The sequence below is a fragment of the Xiphophorus hellerii genome, chromosome 20, assembly GCF_003331165.1.
Source record: "Xiphophorus hellerii strain 12219 chromosome 20, Xiphophorus_hellerii-4.1, whole genome shotgun sequence".
NCBI lineage: Eukaryota > Metazoa > Chordata > Actinopteri > Cyprinodontiformes > Poeciliidae > Xiphophorus > Xiphophorus hellerii.
Genome location: NC_045691.1, coordinates 19,869,624 through 19,896,767, shown reverse-complemented (window position 1 = coordinate 19,896,767; position 27,144 = coordinate 19,869,624). Strand labels below are relative to the sequence as shown.

Genomic DNA, 27,144 nt, shown 5'->3' with positions numbered 1-27,144 from the left:
ATTTATGTTTGATGATTATGGCTTATTAACATTATGGGGATGATTATGGTCCACCTGATGTTTTCTGATGTGGAAATTCAGCAGAACCATCTACCAGGAAATTTTAGAGCACTTCAAGCTTCCTTTTGCTGATAAGCTTTATGGAGATGTTGACTTTGTTTTCCAGAGCAGGACTTGGCTCCTGTCCTCGCTGCCAAAGGTACCAGATGCTGGTTCATTGACCTCGGTGTTACTATTCTTTATTGACCAGAGAACTGGCCTGACCTGAACCCCAAGAGAAACACCTGAAGGTCGCAAATAAAGAAACCTCTCAGCAAAATCAGAGGCTGATCACCTCCATTTCACAAAGCACTGATGCAGTAATTCATGCAATAGGAAGTCCACCCAAGTATTGAGTTCAAATACAAAATAATACATGGATACAGTAGACTGGCATTCCTGTTTTAAATATGTTTTTATTATTATTATTTCATCTTTTTTCTGTCAAAAAACGTGACGTCATTGTCGATATTAGCAAAATACTCACTTTCTTTAACACATAAATCTGTTTTGAACTAAGTTGCGTCTCGCCACAAGGGGGCGATCGAGGCTTTAGAATGAGTTCTGTCTGGTTTCCTGTTCTGGATCAAAGAACTTAGTTTGGCAAGTATTTTTGCTGCATGAACTCGCAATTTCTATACGTCTATATTTAGTTAGCTATCGCAGAAAAGTATTGTTATTGTTGGGGTTTTGTTTGTTTCCCTTTTTTCTTTTTATAGACATTTTAATTCTTGAGTTGACTTCTACAATCAAGGTTTTATCAAATATTTTTATTCATTACATCATAGCATATAAAAATTACTTTGAGCTGTACTGCTAATCGCCTTAATAACTGATGTCATTAAAATATTTTTCATAGTAACACAGCTTTTTTTTTTATCAGGATTTCTAAAATTGAGTTTATGGGTTAAAATGATATATTGCAGATTTATGAAACATAAGAAGTTAGCCTTGCACACATCTTAAAGCTGCTTTACCTTTTCCAAATATACAGCATTTCATGTAGAGCAATTAGCCAGAATATTGTGACTTTATTTCCCCCGTCAGAGTAACATGCAGTTCAGACAGGCAAAAACATCTATGGGTGTCCCATGAAATTGTGAGGTAGGATTTAACACAGTTTGGGCTGCTAAATATCAATTTATCTCCATGGAATTTGAAAATATTGAAATACATTTATGAGTTATGATTATTTCCCTTCAAGAAATAAGATAAATCAGATTCTCTTTTACCTATGTCTCACATCTTGCTGACTGCTTTCCATTTTCTTCTCAGTGTAAATCCTTAATCAGTATCTTCTGTAAGACTTTATTTACAGTGAAGGCTTTAATAAAAATAAAGGACAACATATCTAGAGTAAAGTTGGTACATTCTTTAAATGTCTTGTCTTGAATATGTCTTAGCTGTAAATTTAATGAAATAACATCAGCTGCCGTGCTTTTGAATATATTTGAAGGAATGTTGTCATGTTTGACTATTGTCCTGATCAAGATGAGATGATGCTACAGCAAGGCGTTTGTTTTAGTGGGTGCCACATGTCTACATAACTGTTTAGTGCTTTAATTCATATAAAAAGAAGCAGTTTAGCATCTTTTCGAGATTATGTTTCGGCTGATATCATGTTATGTTTTAGACTTAATATTCATTTTCCCAATTAGCTGCTGCTCTCCACAGTTCAAAAACCAACATGCTAGGTTAGCTGCTAACTCTAAAATGGTATGAGGTTTTAAGTCAAATTATAGTAGCTTTGAGTGCATCATGAACTTTGATATTTTACAGCCATGATTACAAACCTATAGGCCCACAATGATCAGAGAAGTAGGGAAAACCGGATGAGTTGGAGAGCTTGATTACTAGCAAGAGGCAGGTGGCTGATTGGAAACAGGTTGCAGCTGTGAAAGAGGGCAAACCATGCAGGCTGAGGGAAACTGAAGAGAACATAAATGAACAACAAAACCAAAGAAGTCTGACAGTAATTAAAGAAAATTAAATTCAGATCCACAAAAAAATGTAAGAATAAAACTGAGAAACCAAATACAAAAGAATGAACTGAAATAGCAAGGCTGAAACTGATATGAATAATCAAGGATAAAAAAAAAACAACCATAGAAGAAAACCAAAACCCAAACACCTGGAGATAACGACAAATTTAGCCATATTGGGATTTCTGGACTAATATCTCAGCCTGCATCAGGTTTGGACTTCAACTGGAACTTAAATTTTCACTCTTTACTTTTTGTTATTTAAACATGAACTTGTTGGTTGACTTTGGACCATTGTTCTACATAACTCTGAAATGCATGGTTCTATCAAATGTGTCAGGTCATATCAGGGTTGTGACTCAGCAAAGCAGCCTCAGAACAACCCACTACCACCAACATGTTTGAATTTTGTAATGTTTTTGTGTGATGTGTTGTGTATTTCTCCATATATTATCAGGACACAAACCTTACAAAAAAAATGTCAAGTTTTTTTCCCTCGTCCACAGAATCTTTTTCCAAAAGTCTTTGGGATCATCGAGACTTTTTGGCTGTATGCAGGGCCTTCGTGCTCTTTTTGATCTGAAGTGGTTTTGACCGTGGGACCTTACCATAGATAACATTTTATCCCAGATTCCTGAAATTATGAACACAGAGCTTAACTGTGATGAGTCATCAATGTAGTTCTGGACTTGGTAAATGGGCAGCTCTTAGGAAGGCTTAATGGTGTTCAATGTTTTCTCCTTATCTGGATAACTCTCACTGTAGTTCACCTGGTCAAAGCCTCATGGCTTTGTGACAACCGATTCCAGATTCATGGACATAAATGCCTTTGTTTCTAAGTTATTAGGTTTAGGAGGCAATCCAGCAGCGGACACGCTGAAGCTTTTAAAGTGAACACTGTGTACGATGAAGCTGCTGTATGGACTTATTGGCTTTACTGGTTAGCAGCAGTGTCTCAGCGCTCTGATTGGCTCAGGGCGCAGTGATGCTGTCTGCATCCTGCTCTGTCAGGCAGGACAGGAGGGGAGGGGAGCTGGAGGCGCGGCTCGGAGATCATCACTTAACAGAGGGAGACAAAATAATAATTTCCCTCGTCATGTGAAAGAGATGTCATTTGTCAACATGTGCGGGGTGACAAAAGCGGCGGCCGCATAAAGCCCGTGACCGCTCCTTCTGGTCGTCCTGTGAGACGGCGGCGGACGGCAGTCTGACTCAGTGAAAGTGTCACCTTTCCACTCAGTGAACGCCGGCAGTGTGAACTCAGGAGCCATGAGCGTGTCCGGGAACGACCCGCAGAGTTTACTGTGCTACCAGGTAAAGTGGATTTTGATTCATAAAGTGCAGCGCAGCGAGCCGGTGCATCGTCCAACAACTGAAACTGATCTGAGCGGAAACAAACTCAGAAATGGAGAGTTCTCACATTGTCTTAACTATTTCCCCTCTGCATTAACTTACAGACGCTCCTCACGTTACTGAGGACTGTGATGTGTTGAATTGTGTCTCTCTCATGACAGAATGGGGATTGTTGATGTTGTTTTTGCGAGGTGCCAGCACGTGTATCAGTTCTGAGATCGCATCACGTTGCATTGCACAGGCGGACCTCAGCTGCTGAGACCACCGCTCAGGCATAAATTAACGCGTATCCTCTGGATGGAGACGTCATGGCCACATTACTGGGAGAGCGCAGAGAGTTATTGATTATGAGCAGAAGGCTGTCCGCTGAGCACACACTCTGTGCATTAATAAAAGTCAACTGCTCGTCCCTTGGGGTCACGTGTTGTGAGGAAGGAGAATAGGCTTTGGGCTTTTTATTTATTTATTCTCTCTTTTTTTTTTTTTTTTTGGAGATGTGTTTACCCCCAAACGACCTTGACGCCATTCCTTCACCGTGTTTCATAAGGAGCTCTCTCTACTTTCAGTGATAGCATGACAGACTTAAACTGGGGAAGCAGGGACATCCAGTACCCTGTTAGGTCCCCTTCCACTTCACTCTGCTGCATAATAGTTTAATGGACTTGTTGCAGGCTATACCTCAACAGTCATGTTATCATGGTGTGTTAGACTAACATCCTGTCTGTGTGCAGGAAGCAGATGGAGAAGAACCAGAACTGAGCTGGAGAATCTCAGATATCAATAGACCGCTTTCAGACCAGGGGGAGAAATAGCCTCTGAGCGTCACCCTGGAAGCAAGTTATGTAACCTTATTGTTATGTGTGTAAGGCTGCCTATTTGAAACACCTGGACTGTGCAGTCTGCATTTCCGGCAACTCTTTTCACCTGAAACATGGTGTAATGTCCACTTATTACAGCCATAACCAATGAGATACCCAGGTGACAAACTGGTCCTGAAAAAGATGTCAGATAAACCAATTTTTGTCAGAGGATATCACAAAAAAAGATATTGTTAAGGCAAAAGAAAAAAAATAGATGCATTAGTGAACTCCATTGCATGTACAGTGGTTGTAAACATGAGACATGAATTAAAACTAAACTTTTTCTGCTATAGGACAAAATGATTTATGTTTGCTAAATGCCAGAATAACCAGAGAAATAACTTTAAAAACAAAATTCAAAGATTTTTTAAAAACATTTATAATCCAGACGTTTACATACAGTATGTTTCCTTTATTTTAAATAGCTGAATTTTTTAACTCTATGACTTGCATCAAAGTCAAATGTTTTAGATATATTTCCTCAAGTCTCCAATTTGGTACTGGATTTAACTTTAGCATCTCCACAAGGTCTTTCCTTTTGTCTGGGTTTGATACGAACAATTTGCATCAGAGTTTGTTGGTTTCTGGGACTCAGAGCTCATCTCCTTCCTGAACGGCATGTCGGCAAGACATTCCCATGGCACTTCAATCTGCATATTATTATTTGAAAAAATTCAAACAATAATGTGCATTGCTATTTTCATATTATTATTCTGAATTTCCCTCAGACATCTAGAAATTGTAGCCAGAGGACAGAGATTAAAATGTTTTGTTGACACTTTAACTGCTTCACTGAGCATTTTCCTGTCCGTGGCAAAAGATTATTTCTGAAGTTCAAAGTGTGCACCAAAATGAAAAGAATGGCAATCTAAGTTAATTTAAATGTGGCATAGTTGTTGGTGGTGAATGTTTTAAAAAGTGTTGACATACCGGAATATTTATGTGTAACTGTAGCTGAGGTTTTCAAAGAAAGAGCATTATGCAGAGATATTGAAGGAACATTTGAAGACATCTTGAGCAAAACTGAGTCTTCTAATGACTTGACGCAAACCACTAAATTAGTTGAAAATTTGCCTAAGCACAAGAAAATAAATGTCTTAGGTCACAAAACTAGAATTTTGTGGGCTGAGCTGAAAAGGTGTGTGCGAGGAAGGCTCCTTACAAACTTGACTCTGGTGCAGCGGTTCTGTGAGGAGGAATGAGTCAAATTTTCAGCAAACTATCCGTGCAAAGCCAGTGGGAACATATCCGAATCCTCTGACCCAAGTAATAGAGTTCGAATGCAATTCTACATAAAACAAATGGAATTATGTAAACCTCTGAATTAGATGCAGATGAATTAGATTAGATTGTTTTTCCAAATTTCTAGCATTTTGACATTTTGAGATAATTCTTTTTGTTGATCCTAATTGGCTTAAACCAAGAAAAGCTGAGTGATTTAATATCAGAGACCAAAAATATTGACTTTTTAATAGTCTTGTGTAAATATCTTGTGCACCGTTAACATACCATGTGTGTTTGCTGTTACATTTCTCTGTTCTACTGCATTTACAGTTGTTATTTGGCATGTGTCCTGCACTTTGGGTTTTAATCAGTTTATTGGCATAGTTCCCATTTAGCTAGAGCGATCCATAAGCAAGTCTGACTGAATGTGAACTCTGGAGAGTACAGCCGTACACATTGGTATGCAAGTAGTATTCAGTATATCCCTGCGTATATTAAAAGAATGTAGTTATGTGGCATACCTGAAGGCAAAAATAAGGCTTTACAGCATTGAAAATTTACAACTTTATATTGTTTTAAATTTGATGATTGCTATTTGTTACATTTATGTAAACAATTAACTTAAGGTTTACCATTAAAAGTAGAAAATAAAATATTTGGTCGCTTAACAAAAGAAGAGAATGACTTAACATTACATATGAGTTTACAGCTACTTTATAAATCTTCACTAACTTCATCTGTTGTGACTTCATTCATTCAATAGAGGCTAAACTAAATGCTTCTTGCAATTCCTGAACAGTTTTCTTTAAAATAGAAGGTTTTCCCTTCCACTTTTTCTACTCTACAACGACAGATTAAAGGGAAGTTTTATATCGAGGGGAAAATGTCAAAACAGGCGCAACTTTGTGGGTTAAGAACTGGCCTTAATATGAAGGGATTATTCTTCAATTAAGTAACAAAGTCAAACAGAATTCATGTTCAAGACGTAAAGGAAATACAAAACAGAAATCCTGCAGGACGTTTACACAAAATTAGGCAAGTGTAGCAAAGCTACGATGCAAACTTACAAGGCGATTAGGTCTGGGTCTAACTCACTTGGGAAAAGTCTCTTCTCAAGCTTTTTGGTTCTTTCTGTCCAGAGCAGAGCCCAGTTCAGTAGGATCATTTCATTTGCCAGATTGGAGACATCAGAAGGGACAGGTCAGCCAATCAAAGTTAGAGTTTTGGTAACATTATGGTGTCGTATTAAAAATATACTGTGCATAAAAAGTCTTTTGTGGGCTCTAGTGAAAGTAGGCTGACAGGAAAGGGGGGAAAACATGCGGCAAATATTGCCGGGTCCGGGAATCGAACCCGCGACAAGGACTCAAGGCCTCCAAACGTGGGTCATGCGATCCCCTACGCCACCACAGAATTCCCCCTATTCTGCCTTTTAGAAACAATTTGTTGCTCTACACATATTATCTCATGACTGGAGTTTAATAGGATAATTTCACACTCATTCAGAGAAACTTCTACATGTTTTGAAAGATCTCAAGAAGATCATATGTCTCTTATATTTTGGAGATGTCACTTATATGAAATAATGTTTTTATTTTTTAAATTTTTGTCAAAGTAGTCCAGTTTGGCAAATTAGAAGTGACACTGACTTTTATCTACATATTTCCCTGTAGATAAAAAACCAAATCTGACATATTAACATGCACAGCAGCACCAATAATGTTGCCTGGCATCATGTTAGGCCAGTTCACCCTGTTAAACATCCATGATAATAATATGTCCTTGAGCAGATGGAGCATTACATGACCGAGCCATCAGCCTGATGTTAATAGGTGGCATGTGGTTCCTGAGTTGGAATGTGGTGTTTTCCCTCCCTTAAGAATTAATGAAAAAAAAATAAATCAAATTTCAACCAAAGAATGTTCTATTTTGGTCTTATCACAAAGTGTTTAATAAAGCAGCATCCTGCCTTGTCCACGTGATCCATTGCAAACTTCAAATACTGCAGAAATCTGTCTGGGGAGCATGATAAAAAAAATTCCCTGGCTTTGTCATGCGCACCATTGTTTCCGCTTTCCACTGGTGAACTTGCAAATATTAACATTAGGCAATGTGACGCAGTTATGTAAAAGTTACACTGAGTTCTTTCAGACTTCCCACAATAAAAGCCTTGATCTTGAAGTAGTCTTTGTTATAGGAGCTCACATACTCAGGGTAACAATGACCTCGAATTTCCTCCATTTGTACAGAATCGCTCTATAAATAAGAAAGATGGTTTTGTAACTATTTCTGTCCTGACAAGCATCAATGACTCTTTTCTGAAGTTCAGTTTTCCTTTTTTCCCCTTGTTTTCCTGACCTTCTTGGTGCTGTGATGATCAAACAGTCTGTGTAAAAAATCTGCTGAGAATTTGAGTGAAAAAAAACAACCTTTAAGAAACACCATTGACCACCTTTGACACTTAATTTTCATAATTTGATTAACAACTCAGCAGTTTTAATTGTGAAGAATGTTGCTGTTTTCCACCCATAGATCCTGCTAATATTTGTAGAAAGAAAACAATTAGAGGCAGACTTGTATGTGTGGAGCAGAATGAGGTGACTCATGCTACCCGTGGGCTGAAGCAGTCAAAACAGCCACCCTTCTCTTTCCATGTTCTCCAGCCTTCTTCTCTCCTGTCTTCGCTTATACCATTACCTCTTATTTTCATCCATTCACGTTCAGCCCTCCTCTGAGTGAAGATGTGTCTCTTGTGTCTCTAGAAGTGAGTTGGAAACACTGCAGCGCTGCGAGGGGGGCAGCAGCTGCCTGAGGACATGTTACGAAGTGTCAGTCTTGGATCTCAGACGCCAAACTCTATTCAGGAAGTGACAGGCCCAGTTGTTAGAGTCAGGATCTGTGTTCCTGCTGTCAGCTTAGAAAGCTTCAGATATGGAGCAAGTAACTGGTTTGGCTTTGAGAAGGGAAATAGGGAGGCGTTTGGTGGAATATTGGCTGATGAAACCTGGGTACTGTAGAGTGGCACAATATGAAGTGGTGGTTGCATTTTTGCCTTAAAAATGATCTCTGCCCCATTCATAGATGAGGTGGTAACATCTTCAAACAATGATAGCAAAACCTGGGACTGGATTCAGCTTCTGATAAATTAGTTCACAGCATTTAAATTAATTAGAGCCTGTGGTTGTATTTAAGGCAACATTTCAAATATGTTGCTTTCTGCTTCCTAAATGAACTAAAACAGGTTTAGTCTGAGAAAAAAGGTTGAATCTCCTCATAGAGTGCATGTAAAAACCTTGTATTTAAGAGCAACATACACTGCTTCAATATGTGACGTCATGAAAAAATGTAAAGAAATCAAACTCTGTATGAGATGAGGAAGAGAACTGCAGACTTTCACAGGTCTGATTCATCCTTGAGTAACATTTCTAGACACCCAAATGTGATCTGTTCAATCAATAATTATCAAGAGTAAACTGTATAGAAATCTCCAGGTACAATGCAGTTCATTAAAGAGACAGACTCTGTGTCCAAGAGATAAATGTGATTTGGTGAAAGGTGAGTGCATCAACCCCAGAATAAAAGGAAAAGATGTTTTGAAGATGCTGGCTGGAGCTGGTTAGAGAGGATCATTATTTACAGTAAAAACAAGTTCTGTGCCAACATTGGCTGAAAGAATCCATTACCCAAAAAGAAAACAAAGACAAATCCACATCTGAAAATACTCTTAGGGACAAAAGACATTAATGTCTTGTGCTCTAATGAAACTAAAATTAAAGTCTTTGGTCATAGTATAAAATATTGCAGCATCATCTCTACGTCAGCTACCCTTCAAGTAGATCACCGCCGTGTAATTCTTGTGTTTTTCCAGAATGAAGCAGCTTCTTCTTAGGGAACCAAAGTTTATTAGAAACTGGATTTCCTTTCAAGGAATATTACACAGATTTTGTTTTTTTTGGCAAAATATGAACATTTGAATATTTTAACAGCTTGACCAAAGAAGAATTATTATTTTGAAGATATGCCCATCTGAGGGCTTATTAATGCTGCAAAGTAAGCAGGACTTTTTAAATTCCTCTCTATTTCTTGATTATTGTCTATTTTATTCCTTTCACATACATTTTAAAGAATATCTTAGTTCAAACAGTGACACATAATTATTCATATATTTATTATTTCTAATAGTGTACCTTTCTTTTAAGGTTTGCCACAAATTTTATTTGCTATGTTACCAGCAGATAAAAATGTAATGTACTATTTTTTATAATATTTATTGTGAAAATATAATTTAGTGAGGCACTAAATGAGCAGAGCCAATAGTGAATTAGAAATAGTGGTATGTATTAAGTTCTGACCAGCTCATTAATTTTTTTCTTTAGTACTTTGATATATAAGAGTAATGTATGAGTAGGTATGAATAATTTTGGACTTAACAGAAAAAAAACATGCTAGTAAGTGAAATAGCTGAGTTTGGAGGGGAAATAAATATTCTAGCATATGTCAAGATTTGCAAAGCAATGACAAAAACTTTGTCATTGTTGAGGGAACTCTGATCAAACTGTAAAGCACGGTGGTGGTTGCATCATGACTTATCTTGTGTATCAGAAAAAGTGTGTGGAATAACAGAAAAAAATAACTTTGATTCAAATAGCAAAATAATTGGAACTTTAAAGTTTTTGTTTTTTCTATATTAGAGAACGTGGTTACTAACAACATGCATCAGTATTCCTGCAATGTGAGGGAAGACAGGTAATGTCCCAACACCTGGATAGCAAATATTAATTTCAGTGCTTCTTACCTGCTGTTTGACATTGCACATAGATATAGCATAAATAATTATTCAGTGTAAAAGTGTTGTCTGCAGCTTGGTTCCTCTCATGGTGCGTATAGAGTGTGAGGACGTTTTGATGCAACACATCGATTGCCCCACTTAGTCGGGACACAAGGATGCAAATTGTTGTTGCTCAACCAGTTGAATGTGTTTTACTTTAATGCGGCCGGACTCTCCGTTTGCATTGTTGGCAATATTGTTTTTCAACAAATATAAAATTCCAGGAAGTAAGGCTGAAGGAAGGAAATTGACAAGAAAATATTTTTACAATAAAACATAAACTCACAAGGGAGAATTTTTGTGAATTATGTAACAAATGCTCCTCTTTTTCTTACTGTGTATCAGTTCTTTAGTTCTTCTGTCAAAATCCCTGCGTGAATGTTATGCATGTTTTTTTCTGCATGAATGGGAGATTTTTCAGCATCAAAAATAGGACACTTGTGTAACTTTACTTTTCATTACCATTCTGGGAATCCAACATATTTTTAGGGGGTTGTGCTTTACTGGAAAACACTGTACATCTTGAATCTCTTGGTGATTGATGGCATTGCTCGATATTTGGCTCTCACATGCTGAGACTTGAGATGAGACAGTCTAAAGCCTAGGAGTCAGTGTTGTGGGCCCAAAGATGCATCATACAAAAAGAAAGATGGTTAACAGAAAAGTTATCTGTATCCTTCTCACATTTAATTATGTTGCAACCACAAGCTACCATGTTTCTATTGACACAGAAAGCAGTGCATAACTGTAAAGGAAAACATGGTTTTATTTTGTTGTTTTAATCAGAAAGCTGAAGCGGAGGTGCCTTCTGAAAGCCACTAGGTCTTTGTTTTGTTTCACACCACACATTTCAGATATTCTACAGTAACATGGAAATCATGTAGCATTTTCCTTTCACGTTAAAACTATGTGCTACTTTATGTTGGACTGTTGCATAAAAATCCCAATCAAATACATTAAAGCTTTTGTTTCTAACAACCATTTTGCAAGGCATAGTAAATTAGACCACAAACAATCAACTCAAATGTGAATATGCAATTGAAGACGGTAAAAGTTAACGGTTATGTATGTTTGTATGAATACTGAAATGTTTATGATTAACCCTCCAAATTACAGCAAGTGTGAAAAACATGAATGAAAGCTTCAAATGGAAAAGCATCAATCACCTTTAAGCATTTTTTGAAACTAATTTCTTTCATGACTTTCTTACAATTGTTCAAATGTTCGTGTTGAGCAACCTTTAATTTAGCTAAATTCAGACCAATGAAAGTTACATAATCTTCAAATAATAATTAAGTATTAAAATCAGCGTGTGATGTTCTGGTAAAAATAGACAGAGCAGGATGCCTTTATTGAGAATACAGTTTTCCTAAGTTTAATCTCTTTGAATCCACATCACAGTTTGTCTTCAATTCCTCCCTGTATCACATGATTTTCTCTGGTAACAAGGCGTCTCCCGTGTGTATGCGCCCCTGTTGGCTCCAGTATGCCCATAAAGGGCAGAACCTCAAGGGCATGCAGCCATTTTGGATCCAGCTCTGTGTGAGTTCTGTGGCACGGAGGCACTAATCTGCATGAGTCATAAACCACATCCAAAGGCTGCTGCTGATACCCAGCTAAGGACAAGAGGGAAGACAAAAAGGACGGTTGCCAGGTGATAGAATCTGGTGGCGACACACAGATTATTTTCCCTGCGAGTGTTCATGCTTTGAGGGTCACAGATGTGTTCAGCAGCAGAGACAAACAAAACCTTAGAAGTGCATTATGAGCTTAGCTAAAATACTTAATGTGGCACAAGGGAAAGTAAGATGTGAATGACAGGGAACCATTAACCTGCTAAAAAAAACGCTCACTTACATGAACATGTGGTTAAGAAGGTGTTGTTGCTGAACTGTGACCCGTATAACTGCGGGCCTCATAACTAATATGTAAAGAAAAGTGCAACATCCAGCAGCGCTCCTATTTATCGTTTTAAAATTCCACACTTATTTACTTTAAAGTGACCAAAGTCCTCTCCTTTATTAACTATTTTTAGTTTGCCAGTACAAAACCAACTTGACAATGACGGATGAATGGATATATGGACCACACAATTAGATAATGGCATAAGGAATTACATTTATTACTGTCTTGTTTTCTTTTCCATTACCTAATAGTTACACAGAGTTTTAGCCTTCTTCCTCCTCCATTTCTTTCTTCCCTTTATTTAGACCAAATTGATCCAAATTGATCAGATGTGGTACGCTGCCACCCATTCTGGGACGGAAAGCTTTTAGAGTTGCTTTTTTATCTGCTCCCTCCTGCAGAGCATCAGTGTAACTTGGTAAAGCTCTAATTCTGATGCCTCAAGCGTGATTTGAAAAACAATACGCAGGAGCCAAGGTTCACCAGATACTGATAACACCATTGTGTTTTGAAGGAGAATCTGGACTACAATTTCAGAGATACAGAGATTTGACTGGTTGGTAAAACTGCTCGAAATCAGAATGTGATGCTTTTACTGATCTAGAATTAAAGATCACTTGCTGTTTATGTAGGTAAAATGTAAGCAAAAAATAATTATTGCAAGACTTGTCACAATTCAGTTATGAAAGATTTCTTACACTGTGACACTTGAGTGACAGATGTGTTCCTTTCTAAATTAATTATGGTGAGTTCTGTAAGGTTGAGTTATGAAGAAAGTGACCTCAAGGTAAAATGGCGGTTAAAGGCATAAACTCATCTAAAAGCAACATAAAACACCATGAGGCAGACTTACCATCATGTGGTTTCTGAATCAATGCAGTGAGCTAATACATACATTGCCTACTCTCCGGCTATGCTTTGCAGATGGTTCACTGAACCCGAGTTGCTGAATGCTCAATAGTGAAAATGAAGCTACGATTTACTTTAATTTGTCTTATAAATTTACAACTTAGCCATTTAAGATTACTCCTAGATAAGGTCAATTTAATTCCCAGGTGGTCAGCTTGTCCTTCACTATGGAAAAAGAGACAGTGACATTATGACTAAAGTAAATTACATGATTCAGCAGAAAAGTATGAAGAAATATGTGCACTTTTCTATAAGTGGACATGGCAAGATAGATAACCGTTGGACAGCTGCTCAATGTTGAAAATCATGTTCAACTTTTAAAACAAAGCTGGGTTTCATCGTCTGGTTACTGCTGAGCTCTAGGGGATATGGGGAAAATTTTTCTTTTGCATTCCCTCGCAATATGCTTACTGCAATATTTGCTGGTCTATTTTGTAGACAGTCACAAATGTTGATTTAAAATTTACACATTTAAATAACCTCGGTAAAAACGTGTTTATTATTAACTCTTTGGTGCAAAAAAAATTATCTAAAAATGATTTATTCACTGCATGTTTATGTCTGTTTGTGTAAGTTTCACATGAAAATGGCAAAAGTTTTGCGAGGGAACGCAAAAGAAAAAAAAAATCCCCATGTCCCCTAAAGGGCTCCGTAGGTTACTGACCCTGGAGTGTGAAAGCTCATTAAAAGAACCAATCACAATTAGGAGGTTCGAAGCAAACTTATTTTTTCACTTTTATTATTCACAAATGAAGAAGACATTGAAGAATGAAAAACCTTCCCAGAAGCGATGGCCTACCAAATTACTCCAAGACTCAAATTTGCATAAAAACATCTCTGCAGTATAATGTTGAGGATACAGATTGAGGGAGATGTTCTGTGTCCTGGCAACACAAACTTCAGGAAGATGCATCCTGGTTCATCATACATAAACCTAACAGCATTTCAAAATAAGAGCATCATCCAGACAGTCAAACATGGTGATTGTCTGGGACTACTTTTCTGCTTCAAAACCTGGACAACTTGCCATAAATGATGGAACCATGAATCCTGCTCTCTTGCAGGAAACATTGAAGGAGAAAGTTGTCCATGCTCAAACACCCTCAAATTGAGCCAAAATAAAGACGTTTTCCTGATTAGACTGGACCAAAATTCCTCCGCCATGATGCAAATGACTCATTGGCAGTTATTGCAAACACTGTTTTACCTCAATGAATCACTAATCCTGCCTTGTAGTCCGGGCCTAAGGAAACATGAACCAAAAACTATAGGAGGAATATCCAATAATAACTAAAAACAGACAAAACCTAAATTCAAAACATTACAGAAAATGCAGATCCTGACAAGGACGTGAAAACTCAAATAACTAAGACTTTAGTGCACTACTTTCAAAAAGACTTTAAATCTATTGGGAAATCGTGTTTGTGTTTGTATGGTGCCATTTCCCCTAAGCATTAACTGCTGCCTGTTATTCTGATGCATGAATATCACGTGGAAGTAGAGTTTGATCAAATTTATTACATTGTGCTGAGTTGGAAATACACACTTTTTCTGCTGCCACACTTTCCTCTTCTGCATAAAACCACAAATCAGATTCAGACTGTGGCCAAAGTATGCCTTTCTAATTAAGAAGCTTTATTCTTTAAACGGCAGAACTCTCTTGGGATAATGAAGTGCTCAGTCATGGAAAGAAAATGAAATCCCAATGCACTTATATGGTGCTTTGTGACTGAGAAAGAAAGCACGAAAGCAGCTCCAGATGGAACAAGCCTGCGAATTAGGTGGAGCTATGGGGACCATGAAGCTAGATTTGAAAATTTGACAAACATTATGTCCTCATGATAGATGGTGGTGTTCAAAAGCAAAAACAAAAATTGTAATATATAGAGATGCTACCCAGCACTTTTCCAAAATCTTAAAACAAAGTCTTGACCCTAAAAAGTCAGTTTGTTCCTTCTGGGAATTCATATATACTTCTAGGCAAATTCTTTATCACTTTCATGTTTTCATTTTGATTATATATTTTTTAAAAAGACAAAACTTTATATTTTTCCACACTTTACACTACAGCTCAAACACTTTACACTACAGCTAGACTCACACAATCACAAACACAGATTCATATATTCATACACTAATCACTAGGCAACTTAAAGTTTAGTACCTTGTCCAGGGGCATTCAGCAAAGCACAGGTATGGGAAAAATGCATGCACACCTATGACATACATTTTCTTTTCCACCACATCTCAGAGGTGCTCTGTTAGATTGAAATCTGATTATTTCAATCTAACATATTGAAATCATTGACTTACAGCTATCACATCTTAATGGTGAGCAAAAAGGTTTTGGTGGATTTGAGTTTGTTCAGTCAGCGACAATACTCGTGTAGGTTGTGGTGTTGCTCAGCGGCCACTTCGTCCAAACTATGAAAACCCTGACAGTGAACCTCTGAGTTTGAGAGCCGCTAACTGAAACATACATTCTGCAGAGGGGGTCCACAAGAAAAATACTAAATTATTTTCTAATAAAGTTGCTGAGCTGAGAGCTGTAAGGAAAAGAAAAATGTATATACATTTTTTGATGACAGCACATGTACAAAGGAAAGGAATAACAAAATATATACATTTCTTTACAGCACATGTATAAAGTCAAGGAAAAACTAAATATATATTTATGCTTTTATTTTTTATTATGTCAGTTTTGGTCCTCCAGCAGTCTCAAAATGAAAAAAAGCATTACTAACCTTTCACTTAAACCTGACCATTTTTACATTCAGAGCAAATATCTGAAGCTGTGTCTAATAACTGCAGCACATGTTGGCATCTTTGCATGATTAATATGTGGATCTGAAGGAGTTTGTATCTTTACCAGTGTAGCAATTATTGTGCAGAATGATGTAGATTACTGACTTGTCCCTTGGTTATAAAACTGTATGTTACAACAAAGGAGAAGAGATAGAAAAAGAAGTATGTTAACAACCAGTATATTTCAGTGCATGTGTGTGGATGTCGCATTTCTTGATTTGTAAAGTAAAACCTCATACAAGGAGCATGAGTATTCAGATAAGTTAAAGATGAAACACTGTGAGAATGGTTTGCTTCCTAAGGAGACATCAGAACAAATGTCATCATAAATGTGTTGTCAAAGGTGAGATTTCAGGGCATGATGTGTGAAAAATGGAGAAAGCAAAGACCACAGGAATCTGTTTTAAAAGATAAACCTCAGACCAGCTGCAAAGCACCTCTCTGGAGATTTAAGAGTGTGAAGCTGCAGTGCAAGATTTGCTCTCAGTGAACTGAGCAGCTTACAGTTTTAAGCATTAATTGAATTATTGGCTGCAGTTAAAGACATTGCCTGTATTTACATTTTTTAACATGTAGGTCTACTTTCTCCTGTTTTTCTTAGTGCCTATTAACTCTACTAGAAACACCTCTAACCATTTTAAACATTTGGCTTAAATATGAACTCTTTTGAACGTTATACATGAAGGCAGTGCAGAGTCACCACAGTCACACAGCAACTCCACAGGCACTATGAAGTTTTAACATCATCCTACTATGACTGTCATAAGACCTGTACAGACTGCAGCGTTTCTGAGAAATCCTTGTCACCAGATAGTTAAACCATCTGCAGTAGCATTCTGCAGCAGTCCAGCTGACTGATGTGGCGCTCTGCTAATTTGATTTGTTTGACCCTGGATAGCAGAGCCCTGTCCATTTTGCAAATGACTCGTCCTGTTGTTACAAATGACATCTATTTGTCTGTAGTTTGTTGCTAATTACTGCAAGGCCTTTAAAATGTATCCACAAGACACACAGAGTGTAGACTGTCTGGAAATGATTCTTCTATTTCAAAGGCTTGTGTAAAAAATAGTGTCAGGAAACGTCTGGACAGTGAAGACAACAATCACAAACACGATTGATAAGTGGAAGGTAAATGAGGCATTGTTTTAAAAAGTGCGGTAAACATTTGTATTCTGTCCCCTTTATTCTGAATAAAATTCTGTGAAAATTGACTTCAGAGATGATCTAATTAAGTGAAAAAAAAATCACATTAGAGCAAAAATTTGAAACTAAAGTGGACCTTCCAGCAGAACAACAAACCTAAACAGGCTGCAAGGGAACAGTTCGGATCAAAGCATCAAGTTTCAAACTTTCGGGACATCTTTCAAAGTTATAATAATGTCCACTTGATGGACATTAAATATAGTTTGAATCTCAGAATAAATGAAGTTGTTCTGCAAAGGCCTCAGAGGTTTGTTAGAGAACATTAGTAAAGACCAAACACACAGCAGACAGGTCAGGAATAAAGTTATGGAGAAGATTAAAGCAGTTAGGTAATGAAACTTTATCCCATGCCTTCAACATTTCACAAATGCACCTTTTGACCCATCATTTGAAAATGTAAAGTGTTTCACATAACTGCAAACCTACCAAGACATGGCTGCCCACCTAAGCATACAAGCTGTGCATATAGTCCAGGGGGGGATGATCTGCTAACAGGACGACTACATGTCATGCACTGCCAAATATGGCCTTGTTGAACGAGTCGCGACAGGAAAGATATTATTGAAACAAAGCCATACAAAGTTTTTTTGTTTTTTTTTAACAAGCGGGGACATCAAACATCTGGAAGAAGGCAAAATGACATTTTCAGCGTTTTGGTCTGCATGCAAAACATGTGAAGTGGAAAACTAATACACTGCTTCTCTTCAAAGCATTGTAGAGACAATGAAGCTGGTCATACTTGATGGAAAGATGTATGGAGCTAAATACAGAGAAATTCTTGAAAAAATCACGTTAGAGTCAGCAAAAATTTTAAACTAAAGTAGACATTCGCCTTCCAGCAGAACAACAAACCTAAACAGGCTGCAAGGGACAGTTTGGATCAAAACATCGAGTTTCAACCTTTTAGGGCACCTTTCAATGCTTTTTAACTCTTTCAAAGTTATAATAATGTCCATTTGATGTTATTCTGCAGTAAAGCAATGTCTGCTCCAGAAAGAACAAATATGAACTTTGACTTCATGCTGTATGTGTTCTGTTCTGTGTGCGTCTGTCAGAGGCCTGATGAGGAAGTGGTGGTGGACCAGGGAGGAACCAGCTCAGTGATGAACATTCACTATGAGAAAGAGGAGCTGGAAGGTGAGAACTATTTACATTTGGAAAATTGCATTGAAATGTCTGGAGGTTATCTCTTCCTGGGGGTATGCATTGGTTTTTCTTTGTGGTTCATCTGGCAGATTGTTCTATAAATAAACATACCATACACAGGCATTTTCATGTCTGGGAAAACAAATTCATTTGTTGAGAGAAGAAAAAAAAGCATAGTGGCTCTGATTTCAACTTATAAACTGCATTTTTTTTCCTCCCACACTTTCTAGAGGAATACAGTACCACTTCATTCTTTGTGTTACTGGAAAACAGAGATAATGTGTCATTTTACATAATTTAGAGCAGAAGGGAGGATTTCCGTTCCTTGTTTCCTCAGGACTCAGCTGAAAACACTCAAGCCAGAACTGTCTGCCACCTCAGCCTGCGACCCAATCAGGCCCAATTTGTTTATTAGTAATGCTTATAACCACAAAATTGTTTTATGTCACATAAATATCAAAATGAGAAGAACAGCAATATTAGACTAAATTATTATGGACTATGGATCTCCTTTCTCTGTGGAGCTTCAGGTCGAAACATAGATGTGGGAGTGACTGTGTTTTACATTGTTCTTCTAATCTGTTCTCTCTCTTTATCCAGTCCTGCCCTGGTCTGCTGGGTTTTTTGTTTTGTTTTGTTTGGTGTTTTTGAACACCCATTTGGAGAAATCAACTGTGAAGAGCTCGTTTAAACAAGTGTGCTTAAGCTAAACTCCTTAATGTAAAACTAAAAGCAGATATATATTTCACAAACAGGCTGTAGTTTGGCTGCATCTTAATAAATTAATTTGTTGACTCAGCCACATTTCTAATCTAGCGAGTCCAAATGAAGCTGACTCACACATGCAGCTCTTGATTCCACTCATCCTCCTCTTGCCTTGTTTATTTCCCGTTTTCTCTCTTGTTCAGCTCCATTCAGCTCTGTTTAGCTTTATTTATGTGATGCTCATTCACAATAACTAGCCTTGTACAAAATGGGTCCATTGTAGATCCAACTACATGCTGTCCAATTCAGTCGTTTTAGTCATCACAGTGCAACCACAAACTATTTTGTCGGAATTTTGAAAGGTGAAAAAATAGAAATAGATAGTTTTCCAATATCTTCTAATATCTGCACCTTAATTTTTACAAGCATATGAATTGTTGAATTTAAACACGGTGGGAAATAGAATGTTACATGCACTTGTAAAAATGGCTAAAAAGTCACACTTATAAAGACAAACTTTGTAGTTTGAGCTGCATTAGGGAAAGACTTCATCTCAAGACTCTTCCTTTGACACCAGTTGTGGAATATTGTCAGATATTATCAGCTACACCATCTACTAACGCCAATAATGTGAAAAAAAGGGAATGTAAAAACCAAAGGGGTATTCTTCATTTTCTAATTCTGTTGAGATATCTGATAGGCAAAGGTAAAACCATGGAGTCAGTCTCAAACTTTTTGCAGCCTATATCTCTCTTTTTTTAAGAGGTGTCCTGTATTTAACTCGTTTGTTTGACGGCCCAAAAACTGACCAGCCTTCCTGTCCGCACTGAAGAAACGTCATGTGGCTTTCTGTTAGCATTAGCTTTCATCTTGTCATTTGCCCATAAAGGTGAGATGTATGGAGAGCTTCACACATCTGTCAACAACTTCTCCCACCTCTAAACCTGAGCCAGCGTTAACTTTCTCCTGTATGCTGGTTCTCTGACTGATGGTCTCCTTGCCAAGCCTGTCAATTTACAGAAGCCGTGTTGAATTCCTAACACTAGCAGGTAAAAGTCTTTTAGTAAACGTTAATAAAATCTTCACCTCTCCCTTTAGGACACAGGACTCTGTTTGTGGGGGTTCGGATGCCGAGGCAGAGCCATCGGCACCACAAACCCCACGGATCCCGCCACCGCAAGAAAGATAAAAGGGCAGGAAGCATCACGACACAACAGAGCGAGGACAGTGAGGCAGCTGGCAGCAGTCATGGTAACACACACCACCACACACACTCCATCAATATAAAGATCTTTGAACCTTTTTACTGTTTTGTATGACTCGTACAGTTACACGTATGCATGTATGCACAGGCTCCTCCCACTGAGATCAATGCTGCTGATTTTCATCACATGGTTGTATGACCACTGCACTTCAGGCAACAATTGACAGGCCACTAATGACCCAATTAGGAATAGGATTGGATTTCTATGTTGAGTCTTTTGTGAAAGTGAATGTGCTGCCATCTAAAGGCATGACATACGTAAGAGACTGTGTTCTCTCTGAGAACAAAACTTCACCTTTACATCCCTCGTTCCTCCCTCACTCATATTCTTTCACTCCGTTAGACACACCGTCCCAGCGGGTCCAGTTCATCCTGGGCACAGAGGAGGATGCCGAGCACGTGTCCCATGAGCTGTTCACCGAGCTGGATGAGATCTGTGTGAAGGAAGGCAAAGATGCCGAGTGGAAGGAAACAGCCAGGTCAGGAAGTCTCCGCTGGGAGAAGCTGAAAACAGAGCCTGTAATAAAGCGTCTCACTGCAGGGCTGGCAGAACGAGATCTATACATGTACAGCTGGTTATTACATATACAGCTCAGGGAATCATTTATTGCTCAAGGTGAGAAGATGAATTACACAAAAACTGCTATACTTTCAAAGGGAGCAGAATTTCAGATTTACATGCTAATGTCAAGCCTTCAAGCCCCTCTAAAATAATTGTGTAAATCTTCTGATACGATACTGAAAATGGGAGAGGGAAAGTAACCTCTCCTTACAGTTTGCTGCTGGTAATAATCTGGTCTGCACTGATCAAACTTTCAAGAATAAAATAAAAACAAGCCAACTTTGAACGTAGGAAAAAGCCTCCTGAATCTAAATGTGTCACAATCCAGTCAAATAATTTTAGCAATGTGGACAAAATGTTCGATGCTCTACTAGTCATTATGTGTTTTAAGGAGAACCCAAGTGCAGAGAAATATTTCAAGCAGAATGCTTAAATAGATCATAAACAATGGATAATTTACAGCAGGAAAAAGCAGGAAGAGACAAGACATGGAGCAAAGACGGTGAAATAATGGAGGTATCACAAAGAATAACAGAAAGGGCCAGTGGAGAACAACAACACTGAAATGTTACATAAACACTGATGAGTGGCGAATGACAGGGGAACCAGAGGAGCTAATCAGAGAGACGTGGGGAAGAGGAGATGGACAGCAGGTGTGCCGAGAAGCAGGCTGACAAGAGGAAAGGAGAAAGATCAACGGAGAAGAAACAAGGGAGGAAAGAATGATGTGAGAAACTACAATCAGGAGCACAAAGGGGCAAGACAGATGAATAAAATAACTAAAACAACTGAATAAACTAAAATGGCAAGTGTTAAGAAATTATCAAAACAAATGATAAACCAGGTTCAAACACCTACACATCGAGATATTACTTTTGGAGTTTTTGGTTTTATTGTCCGGTTTTTCGTTTAAGAAAATCAGGTCTGATGCAAAACCCTAAATGACTAATTAGCTGAAATCACTTCATTTCTCTTATATAGCACCAATTCAACAAATCCATGTCACACACATCAATAAAATAATAGAGACAGATTCAAAGTTAGTTACATACAGTTTAGGCCTCGTTATAAAACAATAAAAGTTTATTATTCCAATTGGTAAAACATTTATTATCTAAGGAAACCCAGCTGACTGCATCAAAATAAAATCACAACTTGTCCCAGTAATTATTGTGATAAGTGATTATATTTTTGTTTTGTTTTCAATAATGCAAGTTCACTCTCTTAAACACCTATAAACTTTAATTTAGTAACAAACTTAACACTGCAAATGGAAGATATTTCAACAAAAAACTACAAATAAACCAGAAATAAAAGCCACACACAACCAAAAACATAAATAAAATGAAGTATGGTGTGTAAGCAAAATTTCCCTTCAAAATATTAATCATCAGAATGGAAATGATTCACTTTATCATGTGATTAATTGATTCTTTGTTTATTGTGACAGGCTTACAAGTCACTGAGCATTTACGTCTCCTGAATGAACATGAGCAGCTCTGCAGCAATCCCTGAGCATGTATCGTTACGAGGTAGAAACCTCCGGCAGAACCAGGTTAACCCTGAGCGGCCATCTGTCACGACCAACTGGGGGTTTAACAGAACAAACAGACAAATAAAAAGAAACACAGAAGCAGTGATCTAGACGTACTTTCATTGTTAAACAAAAGTGGAGTTGATGGTAGCAGTAAAACTAAAGCAGCCAAAAGCTTCTCTCGTACATCATCTTCCTTGAATCCAGATTCAATTCAGTATTCAGTCCAGTTTGTTTATATAGTGCTACTTTAAATAAAATATTAACACCAAGGGTTAAAATGGAAATATTTAAACTGGACTCTATTGAGGTAAAGCTCTTGATCTGCTGTTTGTTTTTATGTTGCAGGTGGCTGAAGTTTGAGGAGGATGTGGAGGACGGTGGAGAGCGGTGGAGCAAGCCGTACGTTGCTACACTTTCCCTTCACAGCTTATTTGAGCTGCGCAGCTGCATCATCAATGGCAGCGTGCTGCTGGACATGCGAGCCGACTCCATTGAGGAGATAGCAGGTGAGAAATTTCCTCTTCACATGTAAACCAGCATCTCAACTTCAGAATGCTAAAAGAAGACACATGAAAAATGATCATGGATGTTGCAAAAAGTCAGTTTTCATTGTAATAATGGACAACATGCGTTTATATGTGCTTTGCTGGAACTTTCCTTTTGTAGAAATGAGACTTATTGATATAAACCTGGACACCAATACATTCAACAAGCTCTTTAGTTCAAGATTGAAAAAAATTATAGCTAACATTAAAGTTTTGCATAAACTGGACATGACCATAGTAAATATTCTAACTTTTCTTCATAGAGGTTGTAATTGAGCTGATCCACATGGCTCTGTACCTAAATATTTTAACTGAATTCATATAAAACACGAACTACTTGCCATTCATTAATGTTTTTTTTTACAAATACAGTAAAAAAAAAAGAGGCTAAGATCAATAACCCTTTTTGCTTTTTGTTAGTTTGTAATGTTTGTTGCATATACACTAATTGGTGAAAAAAAATGTTTACAATGCCATAATTAGCACATCAATAAGGGTGTCATGTAACATTTAAATTTTGAACATTTGAAAGTTCAATTCCTTTTGTTTTTTTCTCTCCAGGTTTGTCTTTCTCACATAATTTTTTTTTCTTCTATTTACATAATTTCCTGCTTTAGATGCCAGACACCAAAATCAGAAATAATTTGGACAGAAAAACATTTTCATTCCACTATAGAGTTAGCGTTCCTATTTGACCAAATACTGTCAAAGACAAATGACATTTGTGTTGTTATTTTGGCTTAACTTAATTTGTACAATGACCAGCTAGCACTGGTGCCTGCAAACCCACAACCTGTACTCACCCCCTGCCTGCAGAATGCTCTTGCAGAGTACTGCAGAAACAAATGAGTATAATCTATCATTTTCACAGTTAGGGCATAAGCCTTGAGTTTAAGGCAAAGGAAGGAGGCATACTCTATCAGTTATGGGTCCCTACAGAGGCTCTTATATGTGTAACATTTTTTTCCACAACTTTTTCTTGCTTAAATAAGTTTTTCCTTAAAGTTTCTCATGTTAGATTTTATTCACTCCAACACAGGCAGTGACTTAAAGTTTGTCATGTTAAGAAAAGCATTTTCAAGTTGAAGTTCTTCAAGAATGTTATTGTCACTCACAGGGGCGCAACTACATATTTTTGGATGCGAACATATCCCGTGTTTTGTTTTGGACATTATTATTACACTTATTGTTGAGATGTGTGTGATAGGTGTGTCTATCAGACATTATAGCAATACGAAATAAATCGCGTCCCGTATTGGACAACAACAACCACCTGTTATTTTAGGCTAGCTTACGAAAAACTGAATATTTACAACTCTCTTGTTGATACACGGACATTTCTTACCTTCTGTCTTTCAACCACTTTGAAAAGCTTTTCTTCGTCTCTCCAACATCTTTATCCTTCCCCCTCTTCCGTTTTCTCTTTTGTGCCCCGGAGTTTTTTCTGCGCCCCATCTTTAGCTCCCTGTTGTTGAAGCATTACTACAAATTTAAAAGAAAAAAAAAAACGCGCCTCAGCCGCTGCCCAAGCTGCCTGCATGGGAGGGGAGAGCGGCTGGCAGGGAGAGGGCGCCTAATCAGTGCTGTTCCTCTGTTATTGATCATTTCATACACAAACAGCTATTGAGTACATAAATTGCTGACTAGAAAAAAAATTTCCCCACATCGTTTTTGCGCCCCCTCTAGTCCAGCGCCCCTATGCGTTGCATACACTGCATAGCCACCTTTTGCGCGACTGGTCACTCATGAAAATGTTAAATGCATTTTTACACCATGCTAAACATAGTCTTGCCTTAGGTAAAAGTCAAGCTTTAACTATTTTTTTTATATTCATGTATTTATCTTTATTTTTGCTTTCTAATCTAATTTCTAAACAGATAATAAGAGTTGATTTTATTAACTTTTCATCATAATGCTTGAAGTTACACATTGAAATGGAGAAACAAAGAGCAAGAAAACAACAGACTTCTTCATAACATAAAGCAAGGCAATTTTAGCTTTAGTTTTAGTCAATACACATAACCCTGCAGCATTTAAAGCTTCCTGGGCTTACTGCATGCAGGCTTTATTGTGTTGCTCTATTGTCATTGTCCTTATTAACGGGGCTGATAAAGTATCACTGAGGTCAGCTCATTATTGCTGATCTTAAAGTGTGCTCAGAATAAATTCACTTACTGCAGACAAAATTTGTGTGAGAGAATCTCTTAGTGGCTGTGGGTAAAGAAAGGAAGCAGACTAATGCACAGCCTTGTGCTGACTAAACAAGTCAGCTTGAAAGGACAAGTAAGACACAGACAGAAGCTGTTCTTCTTCAGGTCCATATTGTCTCATATGTCAGCAGCATTGATTCAGGTTCAGCAGCACATAATCTGCTCTTAGCACAGACAGATAGCCAGATGTATGAGAACAATGGTGTAACACAGAAATTGGAAAATGATTGGTGAAGTTATACTATTGCAACATTTCTTGTACAATTTAATATTTTTTCAACTTTTACATTTCAGTTGTTTATGAGCTAAAAGTTCAGAATAAGTTATACTGTAATTCATGTTAATTTCTGGAATCAAGGAATGTATAAACATATACAAATATCTAAATGCAGTGAAAGTGGAAGAAGTGTGGTCTTCTTATGTTTGGAACAGTCTTCTTATGGTGATGTATAAAGAAAGGAGAAAAAGGACAGGAGAAATGTTGTGGGGACTGTAAATTGGAGAACTAACCAACTGGAACTGCACACAGAGATTTAAAAGCACAAAATAAGTCCACATATGGTTTTGACAATGTTTCTGTCAAAATGTTAATCCAAGAGCAACATCTGTCAAACTCTGTTCCTCTGTGTTTTTGACCTGACACAGTTACTTAAAGTTAAGTAACAACATTGCAAGTTGCTTGTTAGAATTTCATCTGCATAGATGATCATTTTAGAAGAAATGCTCCTTTGCATCCTTTTCCATGTGACAATACATCCATTCGACAAACTGCTATTAAAAAAAACTTATTATTATAAGTCTATTATCTGTTTACAGTCATAATCCAATGCAGTTGTTTAGAGAGTGCCATAACAGATTCTAGATAGTCAGCCAAATGAAATTGTGTATTTCATCCATGGGGTGCAACTAAAAAAACAAATTTTGTGTCAGAAATTGACATTTTAAAAGTAACTTTTTGATTTGAAAACAATTAAAGGGCTAATTGTGAAGATTTCAGGCTCTAAAATATGATGTCAGACCTTGCCCAAGGAGACTAAAGCAGTCATGTTTAGCAAACTAGATAAATATTATTTAATCAAGTCCTAACTGCTTTTGCTTACAACCCCAGTGTGAGTGTAAAATTGTGTTGCAGACATGGTTCTGGATCACCAGGAGGCCTCGCACGAACTGGATGACACCGTCAGAGTTAGGGTGCGTGAAGCTCTGCTGAAGAGACACCATCACCAAAACGAGAAGAAGAAAAACCTGATTCCCATGGTACGCTCCATCACCGAGGGAGCACGCAAACAGTCTGAGCCTCAAGTAGTAGGTACGGCTCATCACACACTCATCAGTGGGGAGTGGTTTTAATTTTGCAGGACTAAAGCAACAGACACACAAGTTACATTGTTTTGAAAAAGTGTTCACACCCCTTGAATGTTTTCACGTTTTGTCACATTACAAACACACACTGCATGGAGTGTTTGTGGACAACAATTTTTAAGTCTTGCCACAACTCTCAGCTTGGTTTAGGGTTGGACTTTGACTGTTACATTTCATTCTCTAAAAAGTTTTCATTTAGGATTGTCTTGTGTTTAGCTCCATCCCATTAAATCCTGCCAGTTTCATTATCCCTACTGAAGAAAGGCGTTCCCACAGCATGGTGCTGATGGAAGTGAGCACAAGGAGGTGTGCAGTGTTTTGCCCAGCTTGTGGCGACCTTTGGATGGTACTTTTTATGGCTTCCTTACACACTGGTGGACTGTAATTACCACTAATGTCACTTCTGAAGCCAAATGGATACACTAGATTTCATCTATCAGATTAAAAGGGGCTAAATGCAAATAAACGCAACACTTTTCACCTTTTATTTGTAACTGATATTGAAAATTATAATTTCCCTTCATTGTTGTAGTTGTTGATTACTTTGTGTTAGTCTACAATAATGAATACTTTTTGAAAGGCACCACAGAATCCTCTTCAAGCAGTAACCCTCCAGTACTTCATTGCTTCCAAGATTGAAGAAATTGGCAACGTTCTGTCATCAGAGAAATCTAACTTTTAGAGATTTTTTTCACATTTTGTTCT

The 27,144-nt window shown here is 37.6% G+C and overlaps 1 protein-coding gene across 2 annotated transcripts in view; it reads left to right on the top strand.

Annotated features, from left to right (window-relative positions):
- Nucleotides 1–3,043: 3,043 nt before the first annotated feature.
- slc4a8 (solute carrier family 4 member 8) overlaps nt 3,044–27,144 on the top strand; it is a 39,311-nt gene continuing 15,210 nt past the window's right edge. For both annotated transcript variants that reach the window (XM_032549690.1, XM_032549689.1), the window contains exons 1-6: nt 3,044–3,335; nt 18,164–18,245; nt 20,058–20,210; nt 20,567–20,702; nt 22,668–22,828; nt 26,210–26,386. In XM_032549690.1, the coding sequence (XP_032405581.1) occupies nt 3,291–3,335; nt 18,164–18,245; nt 20,058–20,210; nt 20,567–20,702; nt 22,668–22,828; nt 26,210–26,386 (754 nt within the window). In that variant the 5' untranslated portion in view covers nt 3,044–3,290. The remainder of the gene's footprint in view (nt 3,336–18,163; nt 18,246–20,057; nt 20,211–20,566; nt 20,703–22,667; nt 22,829–26,209; nt 26,387–27,144) is intronic.